Below are 16,401 nucleotides of genomic sequence, written 5' to 3'. Positions count from 1 at the left end.
CTGCTTCTGGTATGAAAGTCAGCTAAGTAGCCTTATGTTGTTGTTTCCCCCAGGATATCTTTTATGGGTTTTTTTTTTGGGTTTTTTAATTTATTTATTTTCCTTCCTTCCCTTTGGAAATCCAAGTGTTTATTTGCATGTAAGGTAGGTGAATTCTTTTATCTATCTGTGTATTGTAAACCAAAACAATTAGCATGCTGCAATGACAGTACACTTGAAAAACAAAACCAATGAAAAAAACAAAGCCTTCAGAACCTTCTGTCAATATTATTCCTGGAGGGGCAACTCTTAATTAAACTGTATGCTAACTACAGCAACAGGCAAAGTTGTTTAGTGTTTAATAATAACTTTTGGGGGGGTGGGGAGGAACAGTGAAAAACCTAAGTGTTGCAGAGAGCTTTGCATGCTATTAACCCAAGGATAGAAATGAGGTCAGCCTTTGAAAGGATGGACAACACACTTATCTGCCAACATTGGAAAGTCCCAAAAGATTAGCTTATTTGCCAGATGTTACTGGGAGTTCATCACTGACACCCTCTGCTTCATGGCCTTCATCTCTCACCACAGTTGCAGTTGGCTTTTCTGCCCTTTGCAGGCTTCCTGGAGATTATCTCCAATGCATAACACTTGACATTTTTTCCTTGAAGTAGTTGTTGTGTTCTGGATTGTATTTTTCTCTCTGTTTGTTTCACAGCAATAGGCATGGTGAACCAGCTTTACTTGTGAAGATGATCTGAAGACATTTTGTTTTTCTTTCCTACACCCACGGCAATGCTCTTGGCATAGGAACCACTGACTTGAAGCATAGCAACTTCTACAGCTCTGAGAATGGGGCTGTTTGTGTAGGGCTTTGTAGAAGACTGTACCCACCTCATTTAGTGGTATTCACTTTTGGGGGATGAGTGAAAATTGGGTAGGCTGTCTAATGGGTTAAGCATCTTCTTTTTTATCCCTTTACCTGGAAAATAACTAGGTACCATTTAAAGCAGACTGTTCTTATGCTATTAGCAGCTTAGTAGGGCGTTCAGTGTTTCACTGTAGTGCTGTTAAGTGTGCGACCTGTTGAAAATTAGTAGTGAGAGAGAGCAAGTGCTATCAGGTCCATGTTAATAATGACTGAAAGAGTCTGGAATGACATTCTCTGCATGTGTCTTCTCCTTTTAAATTGTTCAGGAGTTTGGTAGTAAATATTGATTTTTGGCTAATGGTGGTTTTGACTTCTTTGTGTGCATTCTGTGCCCTAAGGGACTGTGCCCCAAACAGGGAGAAGCCAAGAGTCGCTCATAAAGAACAGAGCAAATGTTTTCTTCTTTAAAATATTTTTCTCTTTAAAATGCTCTTAGTGATTGCCTCTTGAAGCAAGACTCCTGTCACTTGTGTAGTTGCAGTTGTTTTACAGCTCCTTCATTTCCCTTTGTGCAGAACTATTTGTGAGATGGACAGTGGTTTAAGTAAGGGCAGATACTTTACCATGTACATATATCTGATCAAAGAAGGCTAAGTGGTGGAGCCTGTGAGCTAAGTAGTGGAAGGTCCTTTTGTAGCAGATGGTTTAAAGCATCTGTTTGACTTCTGCTTTAACACAGAATTCCTTCCCTTCCTTTCCCTCTTCTCTCCTTCTTTCCCTGCCTCCCAAGACCCCCAAGTCTAACCTCTTATCCTTTTAACAAAAGCACTTAAGTTGAATGTCTGATGACACAGAGCCAGGACAATGTTCCTTCCCGTTGAGATAAACATGACATTTTCTTACTGTTAACTACCCATAGACACTTGATGCTCTCCTTAACATTTGGCATGTTGAGTCCATAGACTCCCTGGTTTTACTTCAGTAGATCTGGGTTAGCTGTTGAATTTCCAGCAATGAACAGCTAGCAGAAAAACTGCGTGTAGGGCAAAAGGAGAAATGATACAGGTGGTGTTTCTGTCTGCTGGTGTGTGATGTGTTCATTGCTGAATAGTGCCTGGTCCTTGCATTGCTCGACTTTGCGGTTGTATTGCAGCTCCTGTTGGCGCTGCATGTTCTGTCGAACAAACCGCTGTGCTTTCAGCAAGGTTACAGTCTGGTCTCTCCTGTCCTTTCAGACTTGTAACCAGGGAGAACAGGTATTAGGGCTGTTCTGCAAATGCCATCAGTGAGGGACAGTTGCAGAGCTACAAGCCTGGGCTGCTTCCCGGTCAGGCTGGCTGCGTTTGGCCAATTGCAGAGTGCAAAATAACCACATTATTCCTTAAAGTGTTTTTCCAGAGATGAAGTAATAGCCATCTTTCCCTATAAAGATCTAATTTCTCATATAGAATACTTCTTTGCTGAGATAAATTTAATGAACTGTTTTCAAAAGTGCAGGTTGGGTTTTGTGTGTTTGTTTGTTTTTTTTTTTTTTTCCCTTTTTAATTAAATTTCTACCTCATTTCTCCTGTTTGTTTAATTATTTCTTAATTTCTTTTTCTTTTCCTTTGTCTTCTGCTGCCTGTGCTCTATAACCTTGTGGTTTTTTTCTATAAAACAGAACATCCTTTTGCTCCATACCAAGTAAATCCTTGATGGATTTCTTGTACTGAAATGGAGAGCCCAACAGGTGTAGAGTACTCGTTTAGATTGGTGCATTTCCACTGGGCTTGAGATACAGCTCATTCAGTGCAGAGAACCAATTGTGTCCTCTGCCAAGTAGTCTTGCCTTGCATGGATGGCATACAGTGTTGGGCTCTCATGCTGCTGTTACATGGCAAGGCAGTAGATCATCTGCATTCCATTTTGAGGATTTCTGTCAGAGGTATGCTTTTGCTCCCTTCCTCTTCCTCAGCCCAGTCCTCAGTGGTTTGCAGTCCTCACTCACACTTTCTCTTTTCCATTTCCACCAGTGGCTCCGCATCCCCAGCCCCTCTGGGGGTCTTATTTCCCCCTCTCCTTAATCCCAGAGTTTTACAAACATCATTCTTGTTCCCTTTTGAATTTTTTTACCTTTGCCCTCTTTTTTTTTCCAGTTATCCTCAGTTCTGCTCTTTCTCTCTTCAGAAATCAGTTCATAGAATCATAGAATCAACCAGGTTGGAAGAGATCTCCAAGATCATCCAGTCCAACCTACCCCCCAGCCCTATCCAGTCAACCAGACCATGGCACTAAGTGCCTCATCCAGTCTTCTCTTGAAGACCTCCAGGGAGGGTGCCTCCACCACCTCCCTGGGCAGCCCATTCCAATGAGAAATCACTCTCTCTGTGAAGAACTTCCTCCTTGCAAAGGAAGTGCAGGAGGCAGCTATTTGGTTTTGCTCTGTAACAGAAAGTGTTTTTATTCTTAGTGGTCAAATCCTGAGTGGGGGACCTAAAAACTCTTCTCCCTCAGCTGATTTGGAGGTGTATGAATATACCTGGAAAAATAAGATAAAACTTTAGAACTGCTGAGGAGCCTTCCCAGCACTGAGGTTTTTTTTCAGACAGGCAGTAAGCAACCCCAGTGGCTGTTTAAAAAGAACTGACGTGTCTGGCAGCATGAAACAAGCATCCTTTTGGTACTCAATTCACAAATGACTTAAGCATGCTAGTGGCCAAAGACTTCACAAGTGGCATGGGGCTAACTACTATTGAGGCACCCTCCTGTGCCAAACAGAGGGTGCTTGCTGCCGGCGGCATTGCTGCCAGCCACGAGGAAAGGGCCGAAGGCTGCTTGCTGTTGAAGCAATTCACACATCAACCACTTTTTGAGAGCACTCGGCTCTGCCTAAAGATTTACGGGGCTCTCCTTTTAATACAAATGAATAAGGGCCTAAGCTGAGTGTTTTTCCACATATACATGTCATAAATGCAATCACAAAAGCTTCACCAGAGTACCAGTGAGGTCTTGAGCCCCAGCTCCAATGTGCATCATATTAAAATCCTTCTTGGGGACTCCAGACGCAAATTGCTTTCCAGCATCCAGAACCATTTGGAAATGCTTTAATCCTGAACCGAGGGGGTTTCTAATGGAAACGCTGACAGACCCTTCCTTGTAGCAGCCGGAGCAGGCAGGGCGTGATAATGAGCCCTGTATGTGTGCCTGTGGAAAGCGTGATCCCGGTGTCAGAGAGCAGCGCTTCCACCGAGGAGCACATGCTGACAAAACCCACCCTGCGCCGCCTCGGCGCAGCCGCATCTGAAATTGCCTTGGCTCATGCAAAGACCTATCAGGGAAAAAAAACCAGAGGCATCATCTCGGCACGTACTGCACTTCCAAACCCCACGAGTCTGAGTAGCAGTTGTAATAAGGCTGTAATTATCTATAAATAGTGCTGTACTGAGTAGCCACGACTAGCGGTTACCATGCTGCATACGCTGATGGGCTTCTTTAGTATTCTCAAGTGCATCAGAGCCATGTCTCCTTTCACTTCTGTGGCCAGTAGGTCAAGGGAGGTTATTCTGCCCCTGTACTCAGCACTGGTCAGGCCACACCTTAAGTACTGTGTCCAGTTCTGGGCCCCTCAATTCAAGAAGGATGTTGAGGTGCTGGAACATGTCCAGAGAAGGGCAACGAAGCTGGTGAGGGGCCTGGAGCACAAATCCTATGAGGAGAGGTTGAGGGAGCTGGGCCTGTTTAGCCTGGAGAAGAGGAGGCTCAGGGGTGATCTTATTACTGTCTACAACTACCTGAAGGGACATTGTAGCCAGGTGGGGGGTGGCCTCTTCTCCCAGGTAACCAGCAATAGAACAAGGGGACACAGTCTCAAGTTGTGCCAGGGTAGGTCTAGGCTGGATGTTAGGAAGAAGTTCTTCACAGAGAGAGTGATTGGCATTGGAATGGGCTGCCCAGGGAGGTGGTGGAGTCACCGTCCCTGGGGGTCTTCAAGAAAAGCCTGGATGAGGCACTTAGTGCCATGGTCTGGTTGATTGGCTAGGGCTGGGTGATAGGTTGGACTGGATGATCTTGGAGGTCTCTTCCAACCTGGTTGATTCTATAATTCTATCTCATCTATGTTGTGGCCATGACCCTAAAAATTAGGGGATTCTCCATTTATTGCTCACGTCTCAGCATACTGCTGCTAAAGCGAGGGACGGTGTAATTTGTACTTGTATTTGGAAATCTCGGTGACCTTGGTCACACCAGGCTGAAGAAACCTGTCTTGCAAGCATGTGCCCAGGTGATTAATTTAAACAAACAGGTTGCTTATAGGACTGTAATTACTCAACAGTGCCAATGGCAGGATGGGTGCACTGACCTGTATTAGACACATTGTAGCATACACCTCCCCATCGGTTCTTTTTCACTGTTAATCAGAGGACTGAAACCCTTGCAACATTTAGACAGCTTGAGGTTGAAGGCTGAAATGTCACTTTTAAAAGAGGGTTAAAAAGGTCACGCAGCTGCAAATAATAATAGCCCAATGAAAATCAGATTCTTGCTGCAGCCCACCTCAAGAATAACATTGAAACAGGAAACAAGCCTGCTTGATGTTTTTACCAGTAGGGCTGTAATATTAGTGCTGAGTTTAAAAAAGGGGCGAGAGACGCAGAAAGGAGTTTGCTTTCGTGGTGTTAGTCCTCAGAACTGTTTTCCTGATTCTGAAAAGATGATCGTGGGGCTCACAGAGCCTGAGGACATGAGTTGCTTCCCTCTGGAGGCTGCTAAGAGGGGACATAGTTTGCTGCTGCATTCTAAGGGTGATTTTGTTTGCTTTGCTTGGTTTTTATTTCTTTGTGCCGTTCTTGCATTCCTCACTGCGGGCTTCGGTTTTATTAATTATGATAGAAATGTTTAGGAATACTTCATGCAGCAATCAAGAAACAGAACGAAAGCTTGGCTTGCTGCAGAAACAGCTTGTTTCTTTTCCATCTGGCATAGCTTGGAGTAGCCTTGCTGTGTTTCTCCTGCATTTTTGTTTGTTTATTTTGCTAATTAGAATGCCCTAACTTCTCCTAAGCCGAGTGAATATTTCAGTGCCACAGTGTGGCAGATTTCCTCACTTACACATTCTGCCAATAATGCTCTTTACGTGGTCGCAATAGGGCAATAAATGCTGACAGATGTTGTTAACATGTCTATTAAAGTCCAGCTCCCTTTTCTGCTGCATAATGCACTCGTGCCTATTGTTAATAATATCAGAGCTAATGCTGACATATCAATATTAGTGCTCGCTTATATTTATAATCCTTGTTTGTTTCCTCAAAGAGGTCACAAAGTTGCACTAAATTAAGCTGTTGATGGCAGAAGTAAATAATTCAGGTCTGAGCCATTTTCTGACTTTTCTGTCGTCATAGATTTGCCTGATATTCTTCATGAATGTTAATTGTGGCCGTCAGAGGTAGTACTATGAGAGGTGCAGGAGTGTAACTTAAATTTTTAGCATCCCAAAGGTTAATAAGAACCTTAGTTTAGACATAAAGGTGGCTGTGATTCATTTTTATTAGGTGAAGTCGAAATGTTGCCATTGGTTGCGTTATTTCCCTCATGAATGCTGAACCACCTGCACAGACTCTGGAAAAAGGAGACCTGCGTGGTGTGGCCCAGCAATGCACATGAGCTGTGTGGAGTGAACTGTGTACCAGAGGCTGTGTACAAGTGTCTGTCCCCTGAACTGAAGGATGGGAGATGTGTGTCTGCATCTGCAAGGATGCTGTGGAGACCGTGACGTGCGCAAACAGAATACCTCTTTTGCTGAGAGCTCCCATCCTTCTGCAGAGCTGGAGTGAGATCCTGTGTTGCATGTGCATCCACAGCTCTTGAGATGTTCAGTGAGAACAGGGGGTGCAGGAGGCTCACACAGCCCACATTTTCAGCTGTGTGATGGTTTGGGTGTTACCTGCCCCCCACCCCACTTTAGAAATCGCCCAGACTAGACTCAGCCATCTCTGGGAATATAAATGAAGCTATTTATTTACAGCTAGCACAATCTACAAGCAGATATATACAACATATATACAGTTATAGACAGAAATACACAAGGTAAAAGATAATACAGAAACACAACTCCCCTCCCAGAAACCTGAGTCGCCAGGAGGGGCTCTCAACCACCCCTCACCTTCCCCCTGCCCCTATCAACCTTACCCCAGTCCCAAGGAAGAATGGAGGTTCAGCCAAGAGGTTAAGCAGCAAAGGTGAATGGAAGGTGAGGTTAGGGAGATGCAACTCAGTCAGTGCCCAGCCAGAGAGTGAGACAAAAATGGCAAGAGTGTTATCTAATGTTTTCCTTTATTCTTCAGCAAGACTCTGAGGGGAGTAGACATCACCACTGTTTTCCTTTCACAGCCTATGATCTAGTTCTTCTCACCAAAACATTCTAGCTAGCTTCAAACTAGCACAAGCTGCTTGCTTCTGGTCAACGTTAAAGCATAAAGGCTGAATTACCTCTTCTCCCAGGTAACCAGCAATAGAACAAGGGGACACAGTCTCAAGTTGTGCCAGGGTAGGTATAGGCTGGATGTTAGGAAGAAGTTCTTCACAGAGAGAGTGATTTCCCATTGGAATGGGCTGCCCAGGGAGGTGGTGGAGGCACCATCCCTGGGGGTCTTCAAGAAAAGGCTGGAAGAGGCACTTAGTGCCATGGTCTAGTTGATTGGTTAGGGCTGGGTGATAGGTTGGACTGGATGATCTTGGAGGTCTCTTCCAACCTGGTTGATTCTATGATTCTATGATTCTACTGCCATAAAACAGCCAAGTACAAGACACCCTTTCAAAAATAGGTAGCAGGCAACTTCTTTCACTCATTTACTGTAAGAGAGTTAACAGTGCCACAGTCTCAACTGAAGTGATAGCATCACATGTGAATACAAATTCTGCATGGTGCCGTTTGTCTTGAGGGCATTGTACTATCCAGTAACACTGTGTATGGGTCAGGTTATGCTAGGCAGTATCCTGGAGGACACATATGATCAGCTGTTTTGCATGATTACTATTCTTGTTTTAAGTTGATACCAGCAAATAGTCTGCAGAGGGTGATTCTCATAGGAACCATTCTACATCTGTGGTAGATGACTAGACAGTAAATCTGACACCGTTTGCAAGTATTGAGAACAAAACCCAAGTGCATGTTTTCCTCCAGTCACTCCCTGTGTTCAGGGTTCTGGTCCTCATCGACGATGTCGTCTTGGTGCTTAGTCTGTGTTTACCCCTCTAGTAACCTTGAGTATCATTTAATTGTCTCAGAGCACGTGCTGATGGATTTAAGGACTAAAGATCAGACTCAAGGCGGGGTGGGCAGTTTCAGGCTTGAAATGCTTAGTAAGAAAACAAACTCCAAATAATTCCTGGTAATGTTTTGAAATTCACTTGGACACTTGGGACCAGAATTGTTACTATCTTGTTTTCTTTAACTGAGTCCCATCTATTGTTCTCCTCTTTAAAATGCAGTTGTTGCCCTCCCCTGAGGAGGGGAGAAAGGGGTAACAGAAACCTTTGGCAGTGCTTCAGTTGCAGGAGTAATTGAGCTATCAGATGAAGCCTTTCATTATCCACATGTAGGTGTTTTTTAAAATATTTATTCTTGTGAAAAAGTCTTTAGGAAAGACAACATCCTGGGGTCACATCCCATAAACAAAGGAGGATTTAAAAAGGAGACTTAGCTGGAGGTTTTGGTTTTGTTGTTGTTTTTTTTTGCAGGGGTGTATTTAGTCAGTTATTTCTCTGATGCTTGCTTCTTTCAGACAGGGGAGTGTAATTCAGAGCATTTTTATTGCTTCACCTCTGAAGAGCACAGTCTGGAACTGAAATAACTGAAATTAGAAGTAATTTAACACCTTTAGTTATTTTAGTATAAGCCTTTATGTGAACATACTCTTTAATTTCTGAGTATGAGTATCCTATTTCAGTTGAACTTAGCTGTAAGTTAAATCAAAACAGGATATGAATAATCTTAAAGGGATACATTAGGTACAATTTTAGCTATTGTAGTTCTAGCCTTGTGAAGATAGATGGGTTAGTCCTGTGTCAGGATCGTTCTTGATGCTTGGTAAGACCCTGGCTTGAATACTGTGTTCAGTTTTGGGCTCCCCAGTTGAAGAGGGACAGGCATCTGCTGGAGAGGGTCCAGCGGAGGGCTACGAGGATGATTAGGAGACAGGAGGGCATGGCTGATGAGGAGAGGCTAAGAGACTTGGAACTTTTTAGTCTGGAGAAGAGAAGACTTAGAGGGGATTTGATAAATGTTTATAAGTATCTGAGGGCTGCCAGGGGTGGGGGGACAGGCTCTGCTCACTTACTCTCTGGGATAGGACAAGGAGCAATGGGTCTAAATTGCAGCAAGAGGTTCTGCCTCGATGCAAGGAGGAACTACTTTATTGTAAGGATCACAGAGCACTGGTACAGGCTCCCCAGAGAGGCTGTGGAGCCTCCTTCTCTGGAGCCTTTCAAGGCCTGTCTGGATGTGTTCCTGTGTGATCTGTGTTAGATAGCATTGTCCTGCTCTGGCAGGGGGGTTGGACTCGATCTCCTTGGGTCTCTTCCAACTCATAACATCCTGTGATCTTGTGATCACTTGTCTCAGCCCAAGCATTGGTAGAGACATCTACATCAAGAATATCAGCTGGTGCTAATTATTACCTTTACGAGGTAGCATCCTTGTATTAAAGGGCAAATAAAAACAGAAATTCTTAATTTCTGGATGCTACTTCTGGGTTCCAGAGAAGCCAGGTAAAGGCTTCTCTGTCCTATTGAATTTATTTCCCTGTCACAAGTAGGAGAATATCCTGTCAGACTAATGCTGTCCACCAGAATGGACTTAAAAACAAAAAGTTATTATTGTGGGTTGTTGTTTTTTTTTGGGAGGACCTAGGGCACTGAAAATATTTCCTGTAAGTGCAGGTCTAGCTGGTGTTCAGATTAGCAGTGTATTTATTGTTTGCAAGGGATGGTAGTAACTACTCTGAAAGTAAAGCTTTTCTCACAACAAATACATGTGGCAAAGATATTCCTGGTAATAGGAAGCAGTGAATGGTTGTTTTAAAAATGGCATTGCAGTGGAGTAATTTCACAGCTTGTCCTTCTGCAGGGTTTTCTACTGTGGAAATCAGATTTTGCTTTTCCACCAGGATATCTCTTTGCTCTGTGAAACAAAAAATACACAAGTACAGCTTAGGTATTTGTCTAAGCAGGGTTGTGGTGAGGCTGAAGTTTAAGAGGTTTGAGGCATAAAGTAAGCAGAAGTCATATGTTATACTTTAAGATGGGTCAGCTGCTATATTCTGTATGGTGGTGGTGGTTGTACCAATGGGATGCAAACATTGAAAGAAAAGACTTACTTTAGAACACAGAAAGATACAAAACAATTAGTTTTGTTGATACTGGCCAGTTGACACTGCCATAATATAAACCCAAATTCAGCAGCATTACTGCTTTCTGAGGGCCAATGTTTCCTCCTTTGTTTTTATTCAAGACCCAGGAGCTCTCCCCCAGGCTTCAGTTCAAGGTTGCAGGACTAGAAGTGCCATGGGGAAGGTGCTGTTTTAGCCAACACTTCATCTCTTAAGCTCTCGAGGATCTAGTTGACCATTTGGGGGTGGAGGATGTACAATTATCATGCACGTGTAGAGAGCATGTGTGTAACCTATGTAAGGTACTGAATATGGTATGGATAAAGACTTCCAGAAAGTGAGCTCTTTCTCAGAAGTGACCCAGATGTCTGGTTTTGATGTTGTTCAGCAGGAACTGAAGAAGGAAAGGCAAACCCCTTTAATTTGAGATGTTTCTGAGCAGACACAATCTTATCTAATAACAAGGCTGAACATAGGCTTTTTCTGAGGCAGATTTCTGCTGTGGAAGCTTAATGGTTTGGGTTTTGGTTTTTTGTTTGTTTTTCTTTCTTCAAAGTAAATATGTTCTCAGGAAGGAGCATTAAAGAACTTAGACTGTAGGGAGCCTGCTGAATATTAGCAAATTTAGTACTTTGAGGATGAAAATTTTGTTCTGTTCTGGTTTTGGAGTTAAACCAAAAGCACAAACTGTGATGATTGTATGTTGCATGTACGTATGAAGTTTAGAATGTTTATATTCATAGGCTCCTTTCTTTCCCCCCTCCCCCTTTTAACATGTAGATTTATGAGGAATCAAAGATGAACTTGGAGCAGGAGAGGCCTTTTGTCTGCAGTGCCCCAGGCTGCTCACAGGTGAGTGGAGTCAGCAGTGATATTAATTGAGTCCTCAGCACTAGCTCTGGCTTGCATAATGCCTCCCTATACATTAACACATCTAATAATGATGTCTGTTGGTTGCTTTTTTTTCCCCTTCATGTCCTCCTCCATCAATTCCCTCTTTAACCCACAAGATATTATTACAAATTATTTTAAGCAAATGCAACATCCAGTCAAAAATGAGTTGGTAAAATTGTTCCTCAAGCTGCCTCTGTGCCTTTACCCATCCCAAGCCTAACGTTTTGGGTTAGGTATTGCAAATTCCTTTAGTGGATCTTAATAGGCAGTTGCCTTTAGAGGACACTCTAGGCAGGATACATTTGTCTGTCTTCTGCTCAGATATGTAATGGAATATAACACATTTTCTATTTGGTGTGATAACCCTCATGGTTTGTTTCTTTTTGACAATTTTTATATACAGTGATATCTTCTTATTAAAAGCAGTATCTTTGGAGGCTGGATGAGGCAGTGCCATGGTTTGGTTAATTAGAAGGGTTAGGTGATAGGTTGGACTCGATGATCTTAGAGGTCTTTTCCAACCTGGTTAATTCTGTGATTCTGTGACACCATCCTACCAAATATATTCTATGGAAAGTGCAGCCCATAGATAAATTCTGCCCCAGGATGTACATTCGAATTTCCTGTTGCCTGATCATCTGCCTATAACCTGACTTGTAACATAGAAGTTTAATGATTTTTTGAACATGAAGTGACAAGGATTTTGTCTCCTGAAATTTTGAATTTGGATTTGTGGTTTTTCAATGACTTTGCAGTGGTGAGGGGATTTCCAAGTGTGATATTTCCAACCCTAATTCAGTTTAGGGATGTGAATTTGTGAGTAAAATCTTCAGGCAGGGGCATCTTTTGGGCTTTTGCCACAAGTTTCCTGTATGCATCTGTTTACAGTGATTTAGCTTACTCATTTCCTTCTCTCTTAGTGAGGGTAATATTTCCCTTCTCTAACTGTACATTGGAAGTTTTCAGCTGGCCAACATTTTTAACAACCCTTTAGGTTCTGGTGGATCTATAGGTGACTGTTGCCAGAGTGTAGTTGTTGACTTTGCCAAGAGCTGGAATAAAGAAAAGGAGAACTAACAACTGGCCAAGCAGTTTTGCTGGTTCACTAAGTGGGAGCCTCTCTACATGTGTCAGAATATGTTTTTTGGAATGCCCCTCTGAGGATTTGTCACTTCAGATCTCCACATGCAGAGTTAAACTGCAGAATAAAAGTATGAGTTCTGCAGTCAAGTTTTAGTTACCTTTTTATTGAATCTTTAGCTTCCACTCAAATCATGGGCTTGAATCCTTTCATGTCAGCTACTAATTAATTTTGTGTGTGGAGAAGAAACTGATCCAAATGTGCTCATTTAGGTGTTCAGAAGAGCAGGTGTGGTTGCATGCTGTTGCAATTGGAAGTTTCAAAACATGACCTCTGTTTATAGTAAGTGAGGACAGAAGTGCAGAGCACTGTTGTCCAGCACAGCTGTCTGGGCACTGGCTTCTCAATCAGCTAGTGTGAATGTGCACTGAGGGCTGAGGGAGTTGGCCTTCTTCACAAGGAATAAACTAGACTTCCAGAAAAGACAGAGGACTCTGTGCTGGAAGAATAGATTCTCCTCAGTTGTTCCATGCCCTCTTTAAACTGGGTGACTTTACCATGAAGACACTGTGGTGTCCATGAAGGAAAATCCATTTCCAAGAGAACAAAACTTGAGGATTTTTCCCCTCACAATTTTATTGAGTAAGGTCTTCCACATATTCCTTTTGTTCTTAACGTGAATTTCTACTGCTGCATTTCTTCCAGATGAGTAAGCAATGAACCAGAATTTCACAGTGAGGAAAAAAGGTCTTTGGGATTTTTATTTATTTATTCCCTCCCCTCCTCCCCTCAGAGAATTAATTCCTATTATTTATGCTGCTTTGTCTATGAGCTTGGAGAGATTGGCAGAAGGTGTAACATACTGCAGCTGTTTATCCTATAGCCACAAGCAAAGTCACTTAGCCAAGAATATACTGTGTGGAAAAGCATCAAATCACTTTAGTCTGTCACTAACCAGTTTTTTACAGTCTTACAGTCTCCTTTGTACCTGTTGCTTCAAAAAGCTCCATTTATTTATTTATTTAGGTGTATATTTTTCCCTTTCAAGCCCTGGTGATACAGCTTTTGGCCTTTGCTAGTCCTGAAATAACCCTGCTAAAACTATCACAGGGGTTTGTCACTAATGTCTGTGTGTGCTCCTTCTAGTGAAGGAAACTTAACAAGTCTGCTCTTAGAGTGTAAGTGTGCAAGCACTTGAACTTCATTCACACTTGTCTCTTCCTCATCTCCTTCAAAAGAGGTTGTTTTTTGCAGAAGTCTGTTATCAGACTGAAAAGCAGAAAGCACACTGATTAGTTCTTTGCAAAGCACATCTCTTCACCTCTGCTTGGCAAAGGAAAACAATTTCATTTATTACCTCAAAGGGTCATAAATGGTGGTTATACTCTGAGTACCATTGCACCACCGCTTTAAAGCAAGGCACAGTTTGCAAACTAAAGGTGCATTTTTGCCTGAATACTTTCGTGTGGGTAAAGGCTGGTTTATTTGATTATTTTTATTGCTGTACAGCAATAGGGGTTACAGAAACACACAAAAGCAGAGAAACCCAGTAAAAGGATTTCAGATGTGCTGCATTTGCATTTGCCACGGGCTAAGAGCATACACAACAGCAGTTAATTGCAGATCCTCAGGCACGCGGTGACTTGTGAGGAAGCTTTAGTAGCTGAGACCCTTAGAATCCAAAACTTGGTCTGCAACTTTTTCAAGCAAGCTCATGACACCTTGCAGTTTGCAGCCCCAGAGCACACTGCAGCAAATATGTTTCTGGGTACAGCTATGTGTCGCTCAGACTCCCTTGCATTTTCAAATGTGCTATTTCCTGTGCCACTTGGACACTTTTCTAGCTGGATACATTTCTTTCTCTCTCTCGTTTTTGAAATTCTGTCCAGTGCCAAAAGTTTATTAGAGAATTAAATTTTTTTTTCTCTCTTCCTCTCCCTCTCTCTCTCTTTGCCTGACAGCGTTTTCCTACAGAAGATCACCTGATGATTCACAGGCACAAACATGAAATGACTTTGAAGTTTCCTTCAATAAAAACAGATAATATGTTATCAGGTAAGAAGATACAATTTCAAGAGTCAAGATAACTATTCAGATGATGTTGAAAGCATGACTCGTAATGGAAAGCTACTTGCAAAGTACCTCCAAGACTGGTTTTAATCAGCCCCAACTCCAATTAATTAACAAGTAGAGGTGAAATAAGCTCGAATGCATATCTTTGGACAAAAAGGCAGTTGCCATTCTTATCCCTTCCCACAGGTTTGGCATGAGAGGGAGAGAAATTGTTGAACCTTGGCCATGCTGGCAGTTCTATTGCTGACTCCCACGTCAACATGCCAGTGAAATATAGGCACTTCAATGCATGTCACCTGGGAGCCCAGCAGCGAGCATGCTGATGAAGTGCATTTGTACTGTTCCTACAAGACTCACTATTTAAGTTTGACAGGCTCACTTCAGCAGCTGTAACAGGCCACATTGTAGGAACCACTTTTGGTTGCTCAGGACATGCCCACTGTAAATATCCATAGCCAGAAAAACAAGTGGCTGGGTGATATCTAGTACTCCTTTTTGCTCCTAGAAGTAGCCATCTCTGTCTGAGCTTCTTCTGTCATACACAGAGGTTGTTGTTATGTGCTATTACATCTTTTAGTTTCTTAACTACTTTTTTTTTCTTACCTAGTTTTTTCATACTCCTATCTGAGTAACCACACATTAGTGGCTTGCTGGCATTCAGTGAGTGCTGAGTAAGGTCAAGCTAGCTGTAATCTTACCACTTCTATCCTCTTTCCTGTTGTATATTCCTTGGACTATAGTAATGGATTGTTTAGAATAATATCAATAGGATTTTTCAAAGTAATTGTAGAACAAAGCCTTATGATACAAATGTGTGTATGTTAACCAGTGTTATTTATCTTTTTAAATGGGCTTCTTCAAGGTAAATTGTGCCATTTTAAGTGTAAATATGTCATGATTAAAGAATCTTCAGCAGGCTGTGAATGAATTGTTTCCACTTATATGAAAATCGTAGTTGGGTAGTAGTTGCTTGCAAGTATTGGATTTATGCTCTTCTTGGGTTTGTTTTTTATTTTGCTTTGGTTTGTTTTTGATGATGTTGTTTTTGTTGGGATCAGTGAGAAATCAGAGAGATCTTGTCCCAGATAGAACTTAGTTTCTTCTGACATTTGAAAGCACTTACACTGCTTGAGAGAGTCCATCGCAGAGCCACAAAGATGATTAAGGGAATGGAACATCTGTCTTACGAGGAGAGCCTGAGGGAGCTGGGGCTCTGCTGCTTGGAGAAGAGGAGACTGAGAGGTGACCTCAGCAATGTTTATAAACATGTGCAGGGTGAGTGCCAGGAGACTGGAGCCAGGCTCTGCTCGGTGATGCCTGATGGCAGGATGAGGGGCAATGGGTGGAAGCTGAGGCATAGGAAGTTTCATTTAAACATGAGGAGGAATATTTTCCCTGTGAAAGTGACAGAGCACTGGAACAGGCTGCCCAGGGGAGCTGTGGAGTCTCCCTCTCTGGAGATATTTGAAACCCACCTGGATGTGTTCCTAGGTGATCCTGCTCTGGCAGGGGGGGTTGGACTGAACGGTCTTTTGAGGTCCCTTCCAGCCCCTGACATTCCATGATTCTATGAAAGTGCCATAGGGGACTAGGTTTAAACTCAGCAGATTGGACATAGCACGTTGAAGAATGGAACTTGCAAAGTGCCTGCATGCCAGCTATGCCCACAGAATCCTGTACTTGCAAGCATGGGTGAGAAAATGCTGCTCTTGCACTTGGCCATGTCCTCTGGCAGTGAAACTGCTTGAAGACATCTGTGCTGTGGGCACATTCACTCAGTGAAAATGCTGGCTTTTGTTACAGCTTTGTTTGGCAAGTATTTTGCTCGAGGGCAGTTTCTAAGGAGTATATCCTGTGGTCAGGAGTCTCCTGAGTAGAGTAGCTTGGTTTATGTTTAGTATCTTCTATCATGAAGCTGTCCTCTCCTTCCAATGAGTTGCCTTCCCAGACCAAAAGCTTTGTCTGGCTTCCACTGCTATTACCAATAGTGAGGCCCCTACTTAGCCCATAAAGTATACAGAAATTTGTACTTTGGTGGCCAGAAAAGCCTCAAGATTTCTTCTGAGGGATGTATGTTGTGCTTTGTGCAGAATGATCCACTGTAGTAAAGAAAGAGAAAAAGCTGCAGGTGTTCTCACAGG

General features: G+C 42.7%; 1 protein-coding gene across 3 annotated transcripts in view; it reads left to right on the top strand.

Moving 5' to 3' along the window:
* The window catches only part of CREB5 (cAMP responsive element binding protein 5), a 298,766-nt gene that overhangs the window by 35,017 nt on the left and 247,348 nt on the right, over positions 1-16,401 (top strand). For all 3 annotated transcript variants that reach the window (XM_064167112.1, XM_064167110.1, XM_064167111.1), the window contains exons 2-3: positions 10,993-11,064; positions 14,149-14,242. In XM_064167112.1, the coding sequence (XP_064023182.1) occupies positions 10,993-11,064; positions 14,149-14,242 (166 nt within the window). The remainder of the gene's footprint in view (positions 1-10,992; positions 11,065-14,148; positions 14,243-16,401) is intronic.

Source organism: Pogoniulus pusillus, chromosome 28, assembly GCF_015220805.1.
Source record: "Pogoniulus pusillus isolate bPogPus1 chromosome 28, bPogPus1.pri, whole genome shotgun sequence".
NCBI lineage: Eukaryota > Metazoa > Chordata > Aves > Piciformes > Lybiidae > Pogoniulus > Pogoniulus pusillus.
This window is presented reverse-complemented; position numbering and strand designations above follow the sequence as displayed.